Source organism: Magallana gigas, chromosome 2 (genome assembly GCF_963853765.1).
Source record: "Magallana gigas chromosome 2, xbMagGiga1.1, whole genome shotgun sequence".
Lineage (NCBI taxonomy): Eukaryota > Metazoa > Mollusca > Bivalvia > Ostreida > Ostreidae > Magallana > Magallana gigas.
The window spans coordinates 29,058,981-29,082,818 of record NC_088854.1 but is presented as its reverse complement, the minus strand read 5'-3'; the positions used below and the strand labels follow the sequence as shown (position 1 = coordinate 29,082,818).

The 23,838-nt window shown below is 33.3% G+C and overlaps 2 protein-coding genes across 11 annotated transcripts in view; one reads left to right on the top strand and one right to left on the bottom strand.

Moving 5' to 3' along the window:
* LOC105339022 (ras-specific guanine nucleotide-releasing factor RalGPS1) overlaps positions 1-19,597 on the bottom strand; it is a 33,124-nt gene extending 13,527 nt beyond the window's left edge. The window contains exons 1-3 of one of the 9 annotated variants that reach the window (XM_066076001.1): positions 19,412-19,597; positions 7,251-7,351; positions 479-614 (exon numbers count right to left, since the gene is read on the bottom strand). In XM_066076001.1, the coding sequence (XP_065932073.1) occupies positions 479-614; positions 7,251-7,351; positions 19,412-19,528 (354 nt within the window). In that variant the 5' untranslated portion in view covers positions 19,529-19,597. Of the gene's footprint in view, positions 1-478; positions 615-1,046; positions 1,088-2,833; positions 3,055-3,916; positions 5,237-7,250; positions 7,352-9,033; positions 9,189-10,992; positions 11,685-13,107; positions 13,132-15,725; positions 15,813-19,130; positions 19,174-19,411 lie in introns of those variants that run through there. The other 8 variants (XM_066076005.1, XM_066076003.1, XM_066076002.1 and 5 more) reach the window with 8 other exon arrangements.
* LOC105339024 (uncharacterized) lies at positions 15,747-23,838 on the top strand. Of its 2 annotated transcripts, none has more exons than XM_011444424.4 (7): positions 15,747-15,854; positions 17,071-17,234; positions 17,444-17,542; positions 20,469-20,532; positions 21,612-21,668; positions 22,438-22,542; positions 22,739-23,838. In XM_011444424.4, the coding sequence occupies exons 1-7, from the start codon at positions 15,755-15,757 to the stop codon at positions 22,756-22,758; spliced, it is 609 nt and encodes a 202-aa protein (XP_011442726.3). In that variant the 5' UTR covers positions 15,747-15,754; the 3' UTR covers positions 22,759-23,838. The 2 variants fall into 2 exon arrangements, with proteins under 2 accessions (XP_011442726.3, XP_011442724.3); XM_011444422.4 differs by lacking the exon at positions 15,747-15,854 and adding an exon at positions 15,911-16,142.

Sequence of the window (23,838 nt, the reverse complement as noted above, 5' to 3'; positions counted from 1 at the left end):
CTGAGAGTGCGTAGCCACTACCAATGATTCCTATACTGAGGGTGGTGTAGAAACTTCCTTATGTGGATAATTCAAACAACTTTTCAGTTCTCTTTTACCACTCAAGTACTCTGTACTTAGCACAAGATTCTGCCAACATATTTCTTAAAAGGCTGCATGGGCGAAATGCACTGCAAGCAAGCATGCACACGGATCTCATTTTTCAAACATGGAAGTCACTCAACCTACACAGTAATTTTCAGGACAATGATAAAGTGCACCAGACTTACACCACAAAAATGCTATATTATTCCAACAATTTCGACAAGATGGCGATAAAAGATGGAACATGATTATCTGTACACTATATCATATTGCATGAAATCTCTTGGCAGCTAGTGCATACATGTATAGACTATTGGTCCCATGTGGAACACCCTATTCAAATCCGATACAATGATTCTAAAAATGCCTGTCTGAGAGGCTGCCATGTACTTACATCTCCATAAGAAGACTGGGGGGTGGTCACACACTCGTTGCTAGTATTGACCTCCGTGTATTTCCCAGGTATGCCTGTATCAGGGTCATCCGGCGTCAAAATCCGATGAGGGATGTTCATCTTGCCGTTATCCCACCTGCAATAGTGAAAGAAACATTTTTCAAAAAGCTGCGTTTCGTTTTTAACTTGCAATTGAATCTGTATTTTATCTACAAGTCTGTGTAAAACCATACATAAAAGTGAACTTCCATCTCGATCCTGAATAAAAAAAATAGTCAACACCCACAAAACTGCACCTGAGCTAGAATTTGTTTTGAAATTCTCTAAAAAAAACACCAGCCAATGCAGTTCCCTCTCTGATAAAGAAACCTCGAACCGTTGTTTGAAATCGTGTTAACACATTATCCAAAGTGATGGCAATGTTTAGCTACCACTAAATAGCCAAGCTTATCTCCCCTGAAACAACACCTACTGTCTGGTCAGCGTCTAATAACAGAGGAAATTTGGGAGTTCCTATAAACTGTCAGAGAAATTAACACCATAATTTCAGGTTTCTACACTTTCTCACCTCCTCTGTGGAATTTTTTTTCTCATTCCCCCTGATCTTGGCTCTGCTAGATATAGATGTACTTTACAAGAAAGTACTTTTCACCAGTTTTATGAAAGACAATCAATAACACATATCAGCCTGCATTATATGCATTTGAAGGTTTGGCTCTGACCAGCTGTTTTCGATAATACTGTCAATTAACATTAAATTATACTGATAACAAACTCCTACTTCAAATAATCAAACCAAAAATATACAAGATATCAGCTGAACAGAAATATCTGCATTGAATTAGGGATATCTATAGACAAATATTCAAGGCAATATGAATGTTTTATGTTTCTGAAATAGTTGTAAGAGTGGTTATTGGGCAGAATTTAAAATTTATGACTTTATTAATTTAGTTTTAGTTAATTTTTATTAGCCTACCAGTACCCATAAAATTCAATAATACAACACTGAATCTGACACATAGATACGCATATAGAATATAGATAATATACTATGGACTTTGGAACTGATGAACATTGTCATACTGATTACTAACATAAATTCCTATTGTATTGAGTGTAACTATATAAATAAATTGTATACGTATGCACCATATATTGATCATGAATGCTGTGTTGGTGCCACGTACTGCCTATATGACATAATCCTCATAGTAATGACCCTGCATCGCGAGTTGTTAATTTTTCTTTATGCTGGGACCAAAACATTACATACATAAATGACACTAGCATAATAATAATCAAAACAAAATTTTGTTTGCCGTTAATTGATAACCCAAAACAATTCATCATCAAGAAAACATTTACAAGCCCACTCATCCCATGTAGAATGCGAATGTGATGGATCGGTACATTGATGACCTGACCCAGGAAAATTGTTTATATGTGGCCACCAGGTCATGTATATGTACATACCTAGATGCTGTTTTTGTCGACAAGCTCTTATTTTTTTGGCCCATCTAGAACTAGCTAGCTCCAATCCTACTATTAACGAATTCGATAAAAGAATTTGAAACGAACAATGACATATTATTCAACATGACGTTAATTGTGTGTACGCACCACAATGCACGCATAGAACTGAAGTATGTATGTAATAAACAATTATAATCTAATGACTTAAACAATGTGATGCAAGTCAGCTTTTTTTTCTGCTTAATTCACTACTATAAGTGAAACTGATATTTGTCACACTGAATGACTCTATGGTGTCCAGATTTCATCTACTTCAATTAAATTGTTTGAAATATATAAATACATCAGATACAGTTCAAAATATGAATATGAACAAATTCTTTATTGTTACTGAAATATTTCTAAGAAAAAATATATATGCATCACTACGAAAGTTGTCACATCTGGTTGCCTCCATCTATACGTATACATGTTCATTAAGTCTGACACTGCAGCTAGGAATTAATACACACTCAAACAGAGTAAACTTTTAATTTCCTTATATAAATGCTGCGTAGAACAGAAAAGTACATGCCTGGCCAAAAAATATAAACAAATTGAGAATTCTAACTGTAAATACACGATTGTTTTTCTTTGAAACACTCCTTTAATTTACGGTGTGGCGGGCAAATTAGTTTTAACCCTCAAGAAATTACATGCATGTCAAATTGGGTAATGTGGGAATTGTGATGATCTATAGAAGAACATTTGCAGGTCAGCCTTATGTAACATAAGGCCAGAGCTGTCAAAACATAATGGGCCATCATCTCCCCAAAATTACTTCTGGCATTTCGATAAAACTTTGCATGCATGCATAGAAACAGAAATGGCTAAACTTACAACACCATATCGAGTAATCCCATTCTTCCAAAAACCAGTATCCAAGAACACAAATTAATATTAATCGCCCACTATGCTGTTGCTCAACCAGGCAGCATGATAATGTCACATTACGTACAGTGCACATGAAATGGACCAATTTGGGACAACAGCAGAACAAATATACATCATGTAAACTGTTCAAGTAGCCTGATTTACATTACTCATTCTTGAGTACTTCCTCTGAACTTTATGCAAAATGTACCACTGCAATACTATGTCACAAATGCAATGAGCTAGCGCATGGTGCTTATACAGTTCTCGTTTTTTAGCAGGAAGTATTTCTATGAGGAAAATAATTTATGTGCTCATGTAATTTAGATTGCAGTCATCACACTGGAATTATTTTGGGAACATTTCACTGAAATTCGGATACATACAACAAACATGCATTGACATATATTATTATGAAACATCTTCACAAATCAAAAGAAAGATGTGTATAAATGGTTGGATGAAATTTAAGGCATCTCAGTAAAAGAGCACAAACTTCAGCAGAAAACCATGCAATCAAAATAGTGCAAGAAAGACTAGAAAAGTACCTTATTGGCCATAGACTTTTACATAGAAGACAAACATAGATATCAATGAATATAATGTGCCAGGTAAATGAATCTGATTCAACATTAATCACTTCTCATACCATGTCCACTTTGTAAAACATCAAAGACACAAATGAGAATAATGAAACCAATCTTTTGGTCAGTCTGTCAGTCAGACAGTCAGTCAGTCAATTGGTCAAAAGCCTTTTCCCAAATGAAAATTAAGAAAATAAAAAAGATTAAGATATCTTATTCATTTAAAAATATCAAAAGTCAACAGTTGTGACAAGCTTTTGTGTTGATATTTGCAGATTTTTAGGTCAAAGGTTTAATCCGTTGCAAATCCACAAAATCCACATTCAAATTAATCGAAGGCATTATTTAGCATTTTAATAACACAAACAACAATAATACATTGATACTCAATCAACACCCATATCAAAAGGTCCTATTTAAATAATTCAGATTGACTTTTTGTGTTGAGTTTTGTGAGATTTCATACCTGTCCAGCGGTTTCTCCTCTTCGTTCATCTCCTCTTTCCATGCTTTCCTCTGACTGACACATGTACATGTTCCCAAACTGACCAGAAAATTCATCACAAACACTAACTGATAATCTGCCAAGTATCAGAATCTCAAAATAGAATATCCCAGGTAACACATGGACACTTCACAAAACTTTTAGATTTTCACAATAGGACCAGATGTCGAAGGGGATGACTCCAAAAAGACATTCACATGACAATTTATCATGCGTCCCATGAATGAATGCAAAGGTTTTTTTTTTCAGAACCTGGTACAATGTATCTCTATCAGAGTTCATGAGATTTTTACTCTGATTTAAAAAATCATTCAGACAAGACAAATAAAACAAATTCACCAACACAACTGGAGAAACAAACAGTGGGGATTCAAATCACTGAAATATCTCTATAATCATGTTGTATTCCTCCACACAGAGTGAATCTTCAGTCTTTGTTGTAAAAAAGTTTCTTGGTGTTTACTGTTCTGAATCACAAAAGAGTTTTCTAACCCAGTGCAAAACACTTCACTACACCAGCTGAGCAATAACTGTACACTCTTCACCTTAAAGGTTGACTCGGCGATCCACAGAACAGGTAATTTTGCCTTGTACAAAGTCTACCTACGTGGGATGCATGACAGATGGACAAAAGTTTTCAGGTAGGACGTAGCTCTAACCAGTGATAATAACAATAACGCTCTAGACCAGCACAGGTAATGTTGTAAGCGCTTGTCTGCCCTCGGGTCCAAAATTGTACACATAAAACACTCCTGCATATCAAGTTTAAAAAAAAATTTCAAGCCCACAATTTAACACACTCCAATGGTGCATAAAAAAAAGAAAACACTTAATTTCCCTTTATAAAGCACTGAGAGAACGTACACCAGTCCTCATAGACCTTTATACCAGTAAAGTCTAACAAAAACACAGGAAAATTATCACCTTAGAATGCACACATTAACCAAAGTATATGCAATTGGTAAAAGAATGCCACTAAGTCTGAAAAACAAAGCACCAATTAATTGCTACTGAACCCAAATGCAGACATCTTTTCCTACAATGGCTTGGAAAGGCTTCCAAGAACTAGAATCCTCCCATATTTCCATTCCTTTTCTTTCTTTGTCTGCTGTCCTACATCCAATAATCTGATGAATCATAATTTTGTCTCGAATACATTAAAACACAAAGCCGAGAAATGTGGAATAAATCAATATCCGAATCGGAATCAATGGATGCGGCGAGACTTTATAGGATTTCTGTGACCGGCTAGACAAAAAAAGAGGACTTTTGGGAAAGGCAAGGCAACCAAAGAAATCGAGGCATAAAGGGAATCCATTAGGAAGAGCCACAAAAATAAAGGTTAAGAGCGTTGGCTAATCATAAATATTCATGGACTGCCTACAGACAGGTATAGAATGAAATGATTCATATTAAGAAAATACAGCCCCAGGTAAAGTAACAAGTAAATTAATTGTATTGGATTGTAGGTAATAAACTCCAGAAACACTCTTTTGCACTAAATCTATGGGCTTTTTAGGTAAAAAAAACAGTTGTCCTATTACTTAGAAAATAGGTACAAAGAAAATAATTATCCCACAGTGCAGAGTATTGATTTTTGTTGTCTGCTGCATGCAAAAAAATCTCCTTTGTTCTGCATTTTGTCTGCATGTCTCTATAAACGTGTGCAATTCTGCAGAATTTTAAATGTTTATTTTTGGAAACGTTTAACTCAAGGGATCAAAACACTTATACACAGGTTAATGAATTCTGATTATCATGTCATAATCAATTTTTCAAAAGAGCAATAAATTGACAGAAACATCACATCCCTCAAAGTTGAGTAGCAAAGGATTTAACCATCTCTCTGCAGAAACATGCAAACATATGAGAAACAAATTCCAATGCAGCATGCACACAAAATGAAGAAAAAAACCAATTTTCCTGTATTTACATTTTATCTGACAAAAAGTAGGGCACTGACAGCATTGTCTCATTACTGGAGGCTTGTATCTGTAACCTAAGAAGAGCTAATTTATCACTGTGATCTATCCATCCCTCAATGGGGGTTCGGATGAAGCAGACTGCCAGAATCCATCATCGGAAGGCCACTTCATTCTTCTTCCTCTCAGGCCCTGGAATAGTTTCCCTTGCTAGTAGTCTTATATTGGTAAACAAACCAACTGGTCTGAACAGAAAAAAAAAACACCCACAAGGCCATAACGATTTCAGTACCTGGCTCTATACCCTCTTTCAATTAGGAAAAGAATTTCTCCACATAAACAATTTAATACCCTGTCTGAAATCCACTGAACCGTGATGCACAAACATTACTAGGATGTGAGACACATCCATGTAAAGTGTAAACACCGGAGTACAGCTGCACCGAAAGAGTGTCAATTTTATTATTAAAGTTGGTAAAATGAGAATGGACATTTTTTCAATATGATCCATCTTTTGTGAGTCATGTTAGATGTAGTGTATCCAATTCTTGCTAAAGGAGACGGAACTACTTTGATCATATTACTGAAATTATGACATAAATGGGCAAATAGAATTTGGTAGAATTATCTATATTTACATACCATTACTATTTTTAAATAAAATATCTAATTTGCAATGAACACCAGATTTCTGTTTGACTTGACCTTCTCAATCAAAATTAGTGTCACATTTCAATCTGACCAAGCCCCATTCTTTTTCGGGGGAAAAAATAACAGTCACTCAAGCAAACACCAGTTAATTACGGACTAATGAATGAAGCTTTCTGGAACATCATTTTCCCATAACTTCCATGAAATATACCTGGCACAGCCTAGCTGATCAACAGACACATGAACTCAACAGACCAGTGAGAAATGCCTTGGAGAAACCTTCACAACCATAAACAAGTTTACTTTGTTAGATGTTTAACTGGTCTGTTAATGACTGTGTTAATTGGGGTCAAGATTGGGAGTTGGGGAGGGGACCGGCATCAGGTCCATCCATTACACCGCTTTGCAATAGATAGAAAACCCGTAGTTTCCGACAATGGGGGGCTGGATGAATCTTATCCAAGTACACGTACCTACTTTGTAGGGCTAAAGGAATCAGATGGTATAAAAAAATGGGGTGGGATTGAGGGGGTTAAGAACGTGAGACTGGTACAGTATAAACTACAATAACCTTCCGTAACTGGTAATACTCAAGTTATCGGACAGTGTTGAAGGCGTATGGGGTGGGAATGAGATGGGTACAAGTACTTAGCTTGTTACATTTAGGGAATCAGACAGTGTTAATAGGTTGGGGGGGGGTTGAGTTGGGTATATTAACCTACCTGGTAACATTCAGGGAATCGGACAGTCTCCTCATGAACCGGTCATGTTTCACCGCCAGTCTGTTGACGCTGTCTTGGAAAGAGGAATGGCGCTTCACCGTCTGAAAGAAGTACAACATATATTAAACTGCTGAAAAGTTCACAGAGCCAAATCTTTTGTTGGACCTATATACACAAAAAGAAAGTATACAAAGAATGACGGAAGTATTTGGGTTTTTTCATTTTCTTTTTGTCAATGAATATGATATGCAAAGAATATGAAGGCACTACTGTAACGAGATTAAGTCTACTTATAAAGGTTTTTTTTATCATCTCTTTTACTTGAAAACATAAGTCAATTAAAAATTCAAGAGACAAATTATAGAATAATACAGGAAAAAACTTGCTGTAATCTTCCTCATTTTAATAGGTGAGGATGTAAATCTAAGGGGAGGGAGATGGTAATAGTTTAAACAATATTTTATTTCAAAAGAAAATAGGATCGGACAGCAGGCATGGCCTATTTTTTCCCCTCCCTACAGAGGGTAATAAAATACATGTACAATTTTGCCCTCAATATAAAGCAACTGAAAAAATACCTTGTATTAGTTAAAACATTTTGATTTTAATAAATGTACAAATTTAGGAAAAAAAAACAAATAAGTTAAAAACAGAACAGAAGATGCAACAAAAAATATGCCCATGCAGGGCAAATGTAAAAATCATCACATACTTAGTACATGTATAGTATATATACTTCTATGTGTTTTTGTGAGGTTTATGAAATAAAAAATTGGACAGATTTAGAATAATCCTTTGTACCTATTTAGAATAATCCTTTGTACCTATAAAACGGATCAAATTTCTCATGTTTTAAATAAAATCAATTTTAAAAGGCGTGCAGAAGCAACAGTGACTCCCTATATATCTGATACCAGTTTAAATACATGTATCAATATTAAATTCTACACCGCCCTCCCACCACACACACTCTTTACATCATATCACCCACACAATCACCAAACCTTCCAGCACAGATAAACTTGGTTTTGAAGAGAAACCCTTTCAAGCATTCAAAATGCTGAATTATCTGTTTTTATTGATGCCAATACACACCTGTAAATAGATAGGCAACCAGGGCTTGCATGACTACACAAACCCGGAGAGATTATGAATTCCATTCTATATTTTATGTGTTTGTTTTTTATAGGCAGGGAGTGACCTGACTGGATTAATGTAGGCTTTTTGTAGATGTCTGTTGTAAAAGGTTGTCTGTCAGGCATTGTTATAGTAGAATAGGCTTAACAGATGACCCAAATCAGAGGAAAGAAAGAAAGAAAGAAAGAAAGAAAGAAAGAAAGAAAGAAAGAAAGAAAGAAAGAAAGAAAAGAAAAAGAAAGAAAGAAAGAAAGAAAGAAAGACAAATTTTTTATGATGGTTGCATGATTTTGGCAGCTTGTGTTTACACTGATAAATCGGTTCATTCATTGATTCAACCATGATTTGTAATAAACAGTTGTTTCTGCAATGTATTTAAAACATAAGGAAATGTCTTACATAAATAACATTTACTACACAAAACCTACATAAAGACGTAGAAAAAAGCCTGGGTTTATAGGTTTTTCAGCAATTCTGAAGAAAAAAGGTGCCACATCATCGCAGAAATCTGTTTCTTATCTGAGAGGAACAATGGTAACATGAAATGTTTTTCTTGCACTCTCTTATCAGAGACAAAGCAATATGCATACACAAGAAAAAATTATATAAACAATATCTTATCCTAAGAGGAAATACATGCAATTACCTGGGATTTGGCGTGCAGATGTAATCGGAATCCATTAAAGCCAGAGTGCGGAGATGGGGTGAAAGTAGGAGTCTGAATGACTGCCAAAAAATCTCTGCCTAGCGCAGGGAATATTCCAAAAGAAAAAACCCAGACTGGGGACTTGCAGCATAGTCGAGACAAAATTGATTTCTTTGGGGATGGTTGAAAGCTTTGGAGAAAGTTCTATAGTACTGATCAGTTTCAAATTCATTCAGTATCTGATCTTTTTTTTCTTCTTAGAACACTACACACTTGATCCTTAGAACCATTATTAATAGACAGTAATTACAACACTTTTAGATGATGCATGCATGCTTTGAAAGTCAATCTTTGTTTTTCCTAATGATCTTGAAATAACATAATAAAAGGATGTGCTGTGAATGAAAGAAAATAAAGCAATGATACTCAAGAAAACAGAATCCATCTAACAGAGGGCAGGAAATTTTTTTACCAATTCATTCTCTTCTCTAAACCACCACCCCCCCCCCCTAAAAGAGATGGTACATGTAATAGTACATGTATTTCACTGACCACCAACTACTGCTTGCTTCCTGGTCTAGCTAGTTAGGGAACTGTGTTTATGCGAAGTTTTCTTGCAGCAGTAATTGGCAGTCTGCAGGGGCAATTAGAAGCCTGACGAGTTGTGATTGAGTCTGCACACTGTTATTGATCAGTGTAAAAGAAGGAACCAGCAAAAAATTACAAGCAACTGAGCAACTACAAGCTCCTTAAAAAAAAATCAACCTGATCAAAGTCAAGTTAAAACCCTTTAATTATTCAGTACTTTTGTGTTAATTTATCTATGGTAAAGACTCTTGAAGACTTTTGGTACATCTAATATATCTATTTACTCCCTTCACCTATTTTTTTTCTATTCAGCACACAAATATACTCTGACACCAATCTCATAAATTTCAATTACATGTACCAAAGGAACACAAAAATCTCCCCTATCAGAATTTGAAATTCATTCAAGATATTTAAGAATTCTATGCATACATAAAAATATTTATATACTCAAAACTACCACATTTTTGTAGACTGGAATTATTACGGTAATAAAAACACAAATGTAAAAATGCATGTGCATTTGTCAATGAGTAAATCAGATTTATATGCATTTTTTTTAAAGTGAAAAAAATTTGGAAATCAGAAACAGCTAGTTGCTTTGCATGTTTACGTAGGAAAAATGACCTTCAAAATGAAAAAAAAAAATTCAGAACGATCAAAATAATACTTCTATAAATTCTCGTATCAGGGGGGTAAAGTGGTGCCAAGTAAGCATGATCTACAGAGATAGAAATTTTGGCTCCAGTCTGATTCAATCAGGAGCATTACATTAATCCATAATTCTTATCAGAAAACAAACACTTCTTTGATCCACTTGATCTAGGAGACTGCTAAGGAAGATGAATGTATTCATCTATATTCATTTTTATAATCGCAATCAAAGTCTGCAGCCTTCAGTGAATACACCACATGTACAAGTGAATAGAAAATTCGTAGATTATTAAATGTTTCAAATTATCATCATAATTTCATTTTGTATCAATTCTAAATGAGTTATTGTAAGTTTTTAAAAAATCGAGAGAAAGAGAGAGAGAGAGAGATTAGATTAGTTTTGGATACGTTGTATTTGCGATCAAGCATTAATATGTCACAGGCAAAAACCAACTGTTCTGAAGTTGAGTCCTAGCTGCCATCTGTGTATCCATCAGATGCAGCTCAGAATGAGTGATATTGGACTTGCTTTTTTATCACCTAATCATCAGCTATGTACATGAATGCAGATCATTCCATTAAAGATAATGTACAACTGTCAATAAAACAGAAAACATCAACTGATAAAATGCACAATGAAGTGATAAGAACAGCCTCATTCTCAATCTGTAATCACTTCCATTTTTCCTGGAGAAAAGAAAAGCCAACTCGTCCTACCTGTGAATAAGCTCGCCTCAGTGGTGGACCAGGCATTTTTGTCTTTAGAGTCTCTGGTCAGCTAGTCCTGTCCAAAACGATATTAACAAACAACTTCTAGAAAAGGTTCCATGTTCTTGTCCTTTTGACATGAAACTCACATTTAGAAGCAGAAATCAGAGATGAAATTTTTTTTTACACAAAAGTCACACCATGGTATCAGAAATGTACAGCGCATTAAGCAAGTGGTGATTCCGCAGCTTCTAGCAGGATCAATAAGTTGACAGTGTGTGTAGACTGTAATAAAACCAGGTATTTTTGTCACCTCTCGAGAGACAGTACTGATCACCGAAATCAGTCTATTAATCCATCAGTGCTTCATGGCTCATATGACTCCTGATCAAACAGACCCTGGCACACAGAGACCATCAGTCCAAACAGGCAATCAGTCCCTCAAACTGAGCACTCTTCCAACTCCCTTGATTAACGGAGCACATTAAATTATATTTGCACAGCCGTATATTTTCCTATTGGTCTGTATGATATAATCTGCCGATTCAGACAGAAGCTATTACTGTCCACAGCCCCTGGTCATGCTTTGTGCCACAGCATTTTCCATTACCCTAATTGTATGCAAGAAAAAAAATGCATCCCAATATCAATTTCCTATAATCTATACAGGCAGCACATTTCCATTAATTTTTTGGTATTTTAATGTCAGTTATACATCAGACCAATGTCCCTACTGAGACCTCAATGCCCTTCCAATAAAAATGTCTCCGAAGCTTCGTCCTGGCCGGCTGTCACAAACTTGAGTATTGCTGAAGCCGATCCGTATGGTCAGTCCTTGGCGAGAAGAACAATTCAATGCCCGAGGACACTCCAACAAATGAATCTACGAACTAAGGATTTAAACTTTAATCTGTTCTTTAATAAATTCATTAAAACATTACATGCTTGACATCCAGGATATGGGCAGGGTTAAACAGTAAAGGTAATATTGTCATTCCAATCATATCTCCGGACAACTGTCCTTTTATGTACAGAATGGGAGGTTTTTTCTCTGCATTTTCTCCTATACATCAATGCATGTTCATACTTTAAAGATCTTTGTTAAGCATGCACTTATATATTTTTCTTGCTATTGCTTTATGGTGTCAAAACATGCCTTCTTTTTTTAGAAATCTGGAAGCTGCTCTCTTAGGTATGGAAAGAAGTGTATAGCCCACAAGTTTAGTAGCATCAGGTTAACTTGATTGATCATAGGTCAGCTAGTACATCTTGAAAATCAATATCTTCAATCAATCAATTAATTTTCATCAGTGATAGTCTAAATGCAACCTAGACTGATTACCAATACATATAAATTCACTTTGATCATTACATAGTTCCATTTTATTCAGCATTTCCAATCTGAGAAAAAAACATTTTGCACAAATAATCGATGAGAGCAGAATGTATTTTAGCCAAGATTAGGAATTATTCAATACACGTATTTGAGCCTTACAAATTTTATAAGGTTAACCCAGGCTTGATAAAATTACAAAGCCTATTGGTTAACAATTTGCAGAATGCATTTGCAAATGGATCGTAATTTTTTCTCCATATCAAATCAATACCATAGGTTTATGACAACAGTTTAATTCTATTACTGATGATATTGATTTATTTCAAAGAAATGAGGGGGGGAAATTATCATGGTCACCGAGGGGAAAGGTTCAGGCTATCATTTAGAGCAAGAATTGATTTATCCAGTGGATGCATTAATGGTTCAGTGTGTCACCATGAGGTCTTGTGATGGCTGAAGGAGGAAGTAAATTTCTCCCCCTCCCCCTTCAAAAACAAAAATAAAGAAAGGCAAGAGGAAGCATTTGATAAATCTAAACATAACATCCTCATTGTACATGTAACACAGATAAGAGATATTTTCAAGAAACAGAACATACATTTTCAACAGCTATTTTCTACAAAAGCTAGATCATCATAGACAACAACAAATACACTGTTATATTCAACATCATATCTGATGAAAATTTTCAAATGTATCTTATCATCAAAATAACCCTTAATTTTTTTTTCTGAAATATTAATATGGTAATTAATATAATATATACATACATGTATATATATACTTACAGCTTTCATTTTGCTAATAACTTCACCTAAAGCATGGTCCAGCTCAATATATAGTAACATAAATAAAATCCATGACAATGGTGTCATTTAAGGTCACATATCCGCCTGACCAAGTTAAACAGATCCCTCCCCACAAAAAAAACATCTGTTTTATTCGATTTATCAAAGAGGGATCTCATCTGCAACTGATATGTGATTGACAGGAGAGAGGGGGAGAAGAGGCCTTCAACGGGGTCATCCTCCCAAACCTCTACCTCAGAGGAGATAATTGCCATCTTTAATTAGTTTATTGATGTATTTGGCATTCATAGTTAAATTTATCTGCTGTTGAGTCTATACAGAAGAGAAGAGTTACTAAAATAACTCACATTATATCAAAATAGCTATAACGCCAAAGTTTCTATTTGTGTACGAATGCATGCAGACAAATGTAATACATGTACATGTTGTGCGGGTTATGTATTATTGTGTGTTAGTATATACTCTACAGATACAACACAGTTAATGACTGAATTAAGTCAAGGTTTGTAGCTATTATATACTAAATAAACAAAAACAAACAAATAAACTATACCAGTTCATCCATTACATGGGCTACACTGATTAAATATTTATGTATAAACTATGCATTATACTTTACTTTTTAAAAGTTTCCACCTAAAAATGAAATTCATCATATAAAAGTTAATCAATGAATCACAAAAGGTACATTGTAATTAATTTACAAAACCAATTAAGTGTTGTTTTTTTTTTTTTACAAAACCCAAAGTTCACTTCTTGCCTCTAACAATCTAAAAATAACAAGATGTGTTTCTCAGCTTTTGTATGATTGTAGCTAGAATATAAATTTTCTTTATATCTCAGAGTCTCAGTGTGTAATGTAGAGATCATAATCTTCTCTTTGGGAGATGGTTTTTTGCCAAATTTCAAAGAAACTCACAAGATGAAAAAAATTATTTTTAAGAAGATTGTTGTTGCAGTTTTAAAGGTTAAATAGTTTTATGTGTCACATATAATCATTATAGTTATAGTTCACAAAAATTCTGTGATAATTAATGGGTTAGCTGAAATAAAGTTATGGTGGGTTTACGTATAAAGAAAATTAAATCTCAAAAACAGTTTATTGCTTGAAAAAAAAAAAAAAAACGACAAAAAAAATATTTTTTCATAACTGAGGCCTAAAAAAAAAAGTTTTGTGTTTAGGGTAACCCGACCTAACCTACAAAAATGCCCTGATCCTACAATTTTTAGGTGTCTTTTTTTCATCCAATTGTGATTTTTATATTATTTCTATTAAAAACCCATTATTAAAATATGACACCAACAAACATTCTTAGGATTCATGCAGAAAAAAATATGATAAAATTAAAAAAAATCCCTACCTACCTAACTTAATTTTTTCATCAGTGTTACTCTAAACACACAATTTTTTTTAATAGGCCTGATTACCAATTAAGTCTAAAAATTAAAAACACTTTCATTGATAAAACTTATCATTAATTATAATTAAACAGATACATATACATAAATTTAAACCACAGAGGCAATACTATAATTAAAGCAGTTTCGTCCGATCATTTTGTGAATGCTTTTAATCGATGGTTATGGTAAGTATGCATGTGCATAAATAAAAGATATTGCAGTAGTTTTCCCTGTCAATTAACTAAGCCATATTTTAATGAAAAAAAAAAATGATGAACAAAATTTGTTAAAAAAACAAACAACATAAAGAGGTACAGCATTATTTCGCCTCAAATCAAATTTGCCCTGACGTCAAGGCCGCTGTGATTGTATTATGACTTAGACATCGCTTTATATCAAGGTTTTAATAATTTGGCAAATCAAAAATTAACCTGTGTGCATTTTGTTCACTAATATCTTTAAAGTTTGTTTTGTTTATAGTTGATGCAAAATAATTGCGGGTTGAATAAACCCAAGCATTTGGGGGACAAAACCAAACAGTTCCATTTTCTAAACATTCACATTATGCAATTTTGTTTGCTTTTCTGTATGCCCATAAAGAAATTATTTTATTTACTTTGAATGTATTTAACTTTGAATGGAGACCAATTATGCTGCTTATAATAGGCGAAAATTCTATACCTTTCTAATATATTTGGTTTGTATGGAAAATTATTTGATATCGTAAGTTACAAAAAAAAATCAGACCATACGACTACCTTAAAATCTATCGTTTTTGAACCACAATTTATAACTTATCACACTTCCCTTGTAGGCCGTTATCATGGTAACACATGTCTATATATTTATATAATAACTGCATTCCCTTTGTCCAAAATATGTTCCAACTGTGTAATGGGGAAAAGAGAGACAACTCAAAATATTAAAACAATTAAGTTAGGTTTATCATTTCAGCAAGGGTTTAACAATATTGCAAATTTATAGAAAATGCAATAAAATATCATATTTATCACAGAGGGTTAAAAAATAATCTACGGTTACTTTGTATATGATGCATTCTATAAAAGTAGAGAAAATGTGGATTATTATTTTCAACTCTTTAGTAAAAAAATGAACGTGGAAAATTGCATTCACTGCAAAATAATATCTAACTCCAAGTTGAAAGTCAAAACTTAATTGTCAAAGCTTATCCATACCCTTGGTAACTTTTTAAGCTCTGCTTTGGATGCAGATGCAGATGAAAGACTGTCGGTGCTTAGTGACGTCATTTGAGCCTTTAAATTTCCCTCCTAACATAGAAGAGTGCGCACAGCGCTGCATGAAAGGTAATTTCCATCTTATCTAAAGTTAAGTATATGTGTATAGTCTGTATTTAATTTGGTAATTTAGCTAAAAGATATCAAAGCGTGTTAAACTTGTTAAAAACAAACTTATGCTTTGAACTTTGCAGTATCATTGTTGTTGTCCATATTTGACTGTTCATCTACTTTCACTTTCGAAATATTTTCTGAAAAATGAGAATACACTCAAAATGGCAGATGTTAAATTTTCTCGCTTTTTAGCAAGGATTTTACGCCATGGAGCTATTAACAGAGGATTAGATATAACTGAGGGTATGTGGTACACGTAAATAAAATAGGATGAGTTCAAAACAATATCATCTAACCATAACGATTGAACTGTTGAAAACGTACGCCACTATGTTTAAGACATAGTTTATGTAGACGTGAGCCTAAGGACAGACAGGACAAAAGTATTATGTGCACACGTTTGATCTTCGGGTCAGCATTTATATACTGACTAATTGTAACTAATTTATTATACAATGTATAAAACACCCAGAATGCCTGCATTTGAGTAAAACAGTTGTATTGGTTTGTATTATGATAAACAAGTACTGGTACATCATTTTAATTAATTTCATTAGAAGACTACCCAGGTGTATGCTCTACATATAGTTTAATTTATATGGAAGCAGAAAACTGAACTTGTTATTTGGACTGACACAGAGATTAGGCATTCTTTCTGTAACCCATTTTAACTTTTTTAGGAATGGTACATATATGCTAGATAGAATGTTCTATTGTGAACATGATTGTTGTCCTATGGTCTCGGTTTAATGATAGAATTTTCCCCTAATACTCGCTTTGTAGCAAATGAAAATAAATTAATGCGTTGTATATCGTCTCAGTTTTCAATTGATTGGGCTAAAATACCTCCCATGGTTGCTCTTTTTAAGTCTTTTATAGTCACATTTTACCACATTAATTGTTTTTGCAACAAAATCACACTATACCATTTAACATCATGTTTGAAAATTCCTTAGTTGTGTTAGTGATAAAATCCAACTGAGACATTCTTTGTGCAGTTTGTACGCGAAATGGCAGGTAAATTCTAATGTAAAAATAGTGTAAATCCTGGGGTATGACTTACTAAATAGACAGCTTTGCAGCTGCTACATTGCAAGTATATGGGACAAATTCTTGTCATATGGTAAGATTATTCTTTCTTATGGTATGTGTGTGCTTTGACTGCTTTCAGATGGTTATGTTGATGTGGAGGATATTTTAGAATTACCTGAGGCAAATGACAAAACTGAACAACATGTCAGAAACATTGTCAGAAAAGATGACAAGGGAAGATTTGCTCTCAGAGAAAGTCGTGGAATTCTACAGATTAAAGCAACCCAAGGCCATTCATTTGAGGTTATTCTTTATTCCACATTTCACAAAATAGACTCATCAGCTTATTGGTGGAACAAATTTAATGTTTTCCTTTTCAGTATTGTACATGTTCTAGCTCTATTAATTAGCTTGTGAGAATGGTGTGCATTTCATGTCTTTAAGAAGTTTATTTGCTTTTCTATAACTACACATGATGTATGTTTATTAGTTTATTGATGAAATAATGACAGGTCCTAAAGCTTGAGTTGAAACCTGTTACCCATTACACAGAAGTAAGATGTGCAGTACACGGCACCAGAATCATGAACTGGGAATCCATTAAATCAAAGGTAACAGAATAATATGACACCAAGGAAAATGCTTACATTTAGAAAGTCTTCACATGCTTCAATTGTGTGAAAATAATGGGTATTCCTTTAGTTATTTCAAAAATGTGTAACTATTACCTTAAATGTCATTAAAAATCTTTTTACATAATTATATGTATATTTTTATGCCCTCCTTCACAGAAGGGAGGGCATATTGCTTTGCTGCTGTCTGTCGGTCGGTCTACCAACAGTTTCCGTTCATTTTCTTCACTGAGGATGCCGATGAACATATTGAAATGAAATTTGATATACAGGTTAATCATGATAATATCTAGGTCAAGTTCGATATTGGGTACGACTACAATCAAGCAATTTTCGACAGTGTTATGGCCCTGGGATGTAGAAAAATTCCAGTTATTTACAGTTTCCACTCATTTTCTTCGCAGGGAATGAACATGTTGAAATGAAATTTGGTATACAGGTTAATCATGATAATATCTAGGTTAAGTTCGATATTGGGTACAATCGAGCAATTTTCGACAGAGTTATGGCCCTGGGATGTAGAAAAATTCCAGTTATTTACAGTTTCCACTCATTTTCTTCGCAGGGAATGAACATGTTGAAATGAAATTTGGTATACAGGTTAATCATGATAATATCTAGGTCAAGTTCGAAATTGGGTACGACTTCGATCAAGCAATTTTCGACAGAGTTATGGCCCTTGGATTTAGAAAACTTCCAGTTAATTGCATTTTATGCTCATTTTCTTCATAGAGGATGAACATATTAAAATGAAATTTGGTATACAGGTTTATCATGATAATATCTAGTTCAAGTTTGATGTTGGATACGATCAAGCAATTTTTGACAGAATTATGGCTCTTGGACTTAGAAGAATTCCAGTTATTTACAGTTTCCACTCATTTTCTTTGCAGAGAGTGCACATATTGAAATGAAATTTGGTATACAGGTTTATCTAAATGATATTGAAGTCAAGTTTGATTTTGGTATAATAGAGCAATTTTCGACAGAGTTATGCCCCTTGGACTTAGAAAAACTCCAAATATTTGCAGTTTATATTCATTTTCTTTGTGGATTTTGTGGATGTTTCCAGGGGGGGGGGGGGGGCATAAGTGTTTCACAAACAGTTCTTGTTTTAAACTTGTAATAAATGTTTATTATGACAAGTCATGAAATATTTGGTCAAAAATGAGAATATTTTTCAAAAATGATATTCTTAGCAGTTGCTTAATGTCAAAGGAAGTGTATGTGTCTTGTACAGTTATTATGTATACAGATAGCTATTTCTAGAGAAAAGACATAAATGTCAAAAATCAAAGTAAATCAATTAGATTCTTTTTAGTTTGTAGTGGTCTACTCAGACTGATCAACACATTTTATCATGATCAAACAGTATGAATGATTGTAGAGAATACATATCTGGAATTGTGTTTACACGTTTGAAAATTGAATATTACATAGACTTTTCTATACTAATTTAAGTTTTCCTTTCATCTATATTCAATGCTGTCATCCAAAAAAAAAAAAAATATGATTCTAAATAATAAACTTCCTATTGAAATATTATGAAAGGCAAAGGAAATTTTACCTTAACATGTGCTTCCTCTTTCATGTTTTATTCTAAGATATTACACAATGATCTGTTTTGGTGTTGTGTATATTATATCTTGCTGAAAGCACAGCAGCTACATAATTATGTATCCGGCGGTTTAATCTGAAGAGGATGTTTACAAACAAAATGGAGATGTTTTCAAGTAGGAAGTGATCTTTAGTACATGAACTTTAGTCCCTAAGTCAAGTGTAAATCCCTTTTAAATAGATTAACTATGGTCATGCACTAGCACTAGCTAACAAGTTTTAAGTACTTACTATGGTTTTCTTCCCAGCATGGTAGAAAACGTGGGACAGATCATGGCACGATTTCGAGATGGTTCCCCCGAGTTCATTAATAGGCTGAAGATAACGTTTCTTCTCCATAACAAACATTGAACAGTCGTCGTTGTTGTCTTACGTACGGCTTGTAATTGCTTGGTGATGTCATACAGTCAACCTTGTATTACACGGGGATGATGAATCAGTGCATAAATTTGTATTAGATCTACAGGGCACAGTAATAACAAAAAGTTTCGTGGTTATAATAATATATGAAGTTTTTGCTCTGTATTATTTCCTTGGTATTGATTTTTTTTTCAAGAAGGATGTTAAAAGGAAGGCTGTTAGGCAATTCATTCTTGTATTCGTTAGCTTATCTAGGATTTGTTTGATTAGAAAAGATCTTTAATACACATGAGTAAGAATAAGCTGCTCGTGGAAGTTAAAAAAGACTTTTTTCCTTCAATATATATCCTATATCTTCCTTGTTTCTTTTTTTTTTAAGTTTATAATAAATAGATAAATTTATGAGAGTTTTAATTCCATCACAATTTTTCTGAACTTTATAACAAGGAAATAATATTGAATAAATGGTTATTATATATTCCTTTGTACACTTAATGGCTGCAGATATTGTGATAAAAAACAATCCTGTATTTATAAATACTTGAATAAAATACTTCTTCAATTAAATTACCAGTATAGTGTAATATATAATTATAATATGCTAGGTACGGATTACACTATTCCGAGTGCATGCTTTTATTCATAGATGACTGTACCCTGCTACTTATGTAATTATGTCTCTTTGGAAGATATTTCAGCTTATTTGCCATTTGGAAGGCAATTTATTTAAAATTGCATGTTTGGTGACTATCACCAATATTAATACATGTATTCAATGATACTTTAGCCTTGACAAGTCAATGACACTTTATTGATTTTGACATCAAAGGTCACCAAGTTATGGATAGTTATGTTTGACCATATATATGCAGTATGGAGGCATATATTACATGTGTGTAATTTGTATATCATACCTATTTCTTTTTAGGGAATATCCAAGATGGGAAGAAAACATATTCATTTTGCTCAAGGAGAGAGAGGTGTAAAAAGTGGTAAGTATTTTTTCCAAACTTAATGTACCATAGTAATTATGGGTTTTTTCAAAGACATAAATGAATTATACATGTAATAATATTATTATGCAACTGTTTGAAGAAGGGAGGGGAAATGATATTATTGCTGCTGTCTGTCTCTTGGTCCACCAACAGTTTCCGTTCATTTTCTTCGCAGGGGGTTGCACATATATACTGTAATAAAATTTGGTATACAGATTTATCATAAGAATATCGAGGTCAAATTTGTTTTGGGTACAATCCAGCAATTTTTTACAGAGTTATGCTCCTTGGGCTTAGAAAAACTCCAATTATTTGAAGTTTCCATTTATTTTCTTTGCAGAGGTCAGTTTCATTTCCATGTATACTACCCTTAATAAAGGCTTGTGAACCCTATAATGCATATCATAGGGAAGGGGGCATAAGAATTTCATAAACATCTCTTGCTATTATACAATATAACATACGATATATTGTAACAGTATCTAATTAAAATTATATGTTAGATCTGCTCACTTAATCGCTACACAAACATGATGTTTGTGTAGCGATCAAGTAAGCAAGCGGATCTAACATCTAATTTTAACTAGATTGATTGTAACAGTACCTAATGCTTCGGGAAAGAAAAAGCAGATATGGAAAGAGTTCATATTAGTTGATTAAGTAAAAGTAGACATAGCCATTTTAAATGCAATGTGGATTTTAGTCAGATAACATCACATTGGAAGATTACAGTGTTTCTTTTATAGTTATGATGAATACTGTTACCATATATTCAATGAAAGGATCCAGTTTGGGATCTTTTTTCAAAGTGGAAACAATTTAAGGATAGTATTGACTCAGATTAAGGCATCGCGTGCTTGCAATCAATGAAACTATTGCCCTCCTCAGTTTGCTCATTATTGATTTTGCCCCTCATCTTAGTCAATAATGGCTTAATTTTGAAATGCCTTTAATTGTTGAAGGTGTGTAGGTAAACACATGTGCTTACACAACATATACATGTACCAGGTCAGGCCTGGCAGTTTTTTTTATTAAAAATACAAAGAGCGTAATATTTTTACATGCTTAACTTGCAGGATTCCCCCCATACTGTGACATGGCAATTGAAGTCGACGTAAAAAAAGCTATGAATGGTAAGATTTTTTATGACTTTTTGTCCTTAATATGTGACCAATAGACATACATGTACAATTTCAATTTATTATCCTTGAGCTTTACAACATGTATAAGCTAGGTTAGAATTTACTTTTTGATTGACTGATTGATTGATTGATTGATTGATTAATCGGTTTATTGATTTGGGGTTTTGAACCTGGATCCTTCTGAAATGAGTGTACTGATAAAGAGGATACGAGGCAGCTTAAGACTTTAGAAAAAATAAAATACAAGCTTAGTATGCAGTTGAAAGTAATTTTGATGAACTGCTGGTAATATACAGCTGATAATAAAAGTTCCCTTGATGATCATAATAAAGATTAAACCAAGACAGATGTGTCCGCTAAAATAAAAAAAAAGGATGAATTTTCTGCATGGCAGAAAAAAATTATTAAAATCTCTCATGTTTTGTGGGGTTTTTTTTGTTTGTTTGTTTTTTTTTTTTTTTGGTGAAAAAAAAGAATAATTAACTTTAACTCAGAATGTCTTTTTTAAACATCATTTCATGTTCAGTACTATTGTAATCATGTACATTTCCTAAATTTTAACTATTGACTGCTTGATGTATTTTAAACAAAATGTGTAAAATAAAAATTGCATATACTGGTACATGTACCAAAATGTGTAAAAAAAAAATTGCATATACCGGTACATGTACCAGGGTATGAACATTCACTAACTCTCCTAGATATTGAGTAATATGTTTGCTGTATGAAAAGTCTGATGTTCAACATTTATATATTTCAGATGGAATCAAGTTTTATATCTCTGAGAATGATGTTGTGCTAACTGAAGGAAGAAATGGCCATATACTACCAAAATATTTCAAGAAAGCTTATAAAATCAACACTAGTAAGCACTTGCATTTTTGTGTATTTGGTTTTCAATTTTATTCATTTTGTCTGACTTTTTTATACCCTTGATTTTAAAGATAAAGGAGGGATACTTACCGTAAAAAAGTATACATGAAGCTGAATGAAAAAAAAAGTAAAATATCCCCGGTAGCTAAAAAATTTAATTCACTCTAACTAATTTGTTTTATTTACAGGAGAAGAATTGCCATTCTAATAATTTTGTGGAGATCCAGATTTGACAGCTCGATCTTTATCAAGTCAACAGACTCACTCTGACTACACAATCTGTGGTTGTCTGTCGTTGTTTACAGACTTTTAACTTATAAAGCTACTATAATTAATTTATTATGTTACATTTGTATAGGAAAAAGAAAGATAGGTTCTTGACAACCCAAATTTTTAATAATTATAAACATTGGTACTTGCACAGACACTATACTTTTCAATGTGAATATTTATATAGGGCAGGAAAGGCAACAGATTAAAAAACGGGGTTCTTGCAAGATGCTGCATTCAGTCCAAGTCTATGCAAATAAGTGTAATATTCTTCATTAGCACTCTTATTTGTTGTATTGTTGAGCTATGATATAGAGAAAATTTAAAATTATAAATGGGTTTTGGCAGAGTTGTTGCCCTTTGACAATTTCTTTTGTCATGTGTACTGATGTTCAGCGTATTTTGAAGCAGCTGTTCATCTTTATACATCGTACCAATTAGAATGCATCTCTTCTGGCCTGGTAATTATGTCATAGTTATACATCTAGTTTATCAAAGCATTAATACCAATTGGATAGTATTTATGGATTGTTATCCCTCCCGCATGCTCCTCACGGGTTAGAGGTTTGGATCAACTGACCCAGCTATTTTGTTGCTTGTTTATATAATGTATTGCCATTCCATGGATCCTTTGCACTGTTGTAATATATTCATGTGACTGTTAAAGCCATTGGGTCTCTTGGGGGTTTTTTTATTGTAAAGTTCTTATGCCTCTTGTTTTATATTGTTCATTTGATGAGTGTCAGACAGAGGTTTTTAAAACAGATGTGATATAAAGTATTTATTTCCATATTAATTTATACATATTGTTGCATGGTTTTTGAAAATTGTTATCAATTATTTCTGCTTTTACTGTAGTTACCGGTAGAGTGTTTGACACAGAATATGATTTTGTTTCATTTTTTATGTTGAAAAGATTCTACAATAGCTATGAAATTTTCATTATTTATTACCTGTACAGAAGGTAGAAAAACTTTTAAAATGTTGAAATTTAAAAATAAAAATCACGAACAACCAG

Bases quoted from the DNA above. Each gene is read 5' to 3' on its own strand.
- LOC105339024 (XM_011444424.4), top strand. From the start codon at position 15,755: ATGCAGATGCAGATGAAAGACTGTCGGTGCTTAGTGACGTCATTTGAG. The intron at 17,235-17,443 runs GTTATTCTTTAT...AAATAATGACAG, and splicing joins CCCAAGGCCATTCATTTGAG to GTCCTAAAGCTTGAGTTGAA. The intron at 20,533-21,611 runs GTAAGTATTTTT...CTTAACTTGCAG, and splicing joins AGAGAGAGGTGTAAAAAGTG to GATTCCCCCCATACTGTGAC.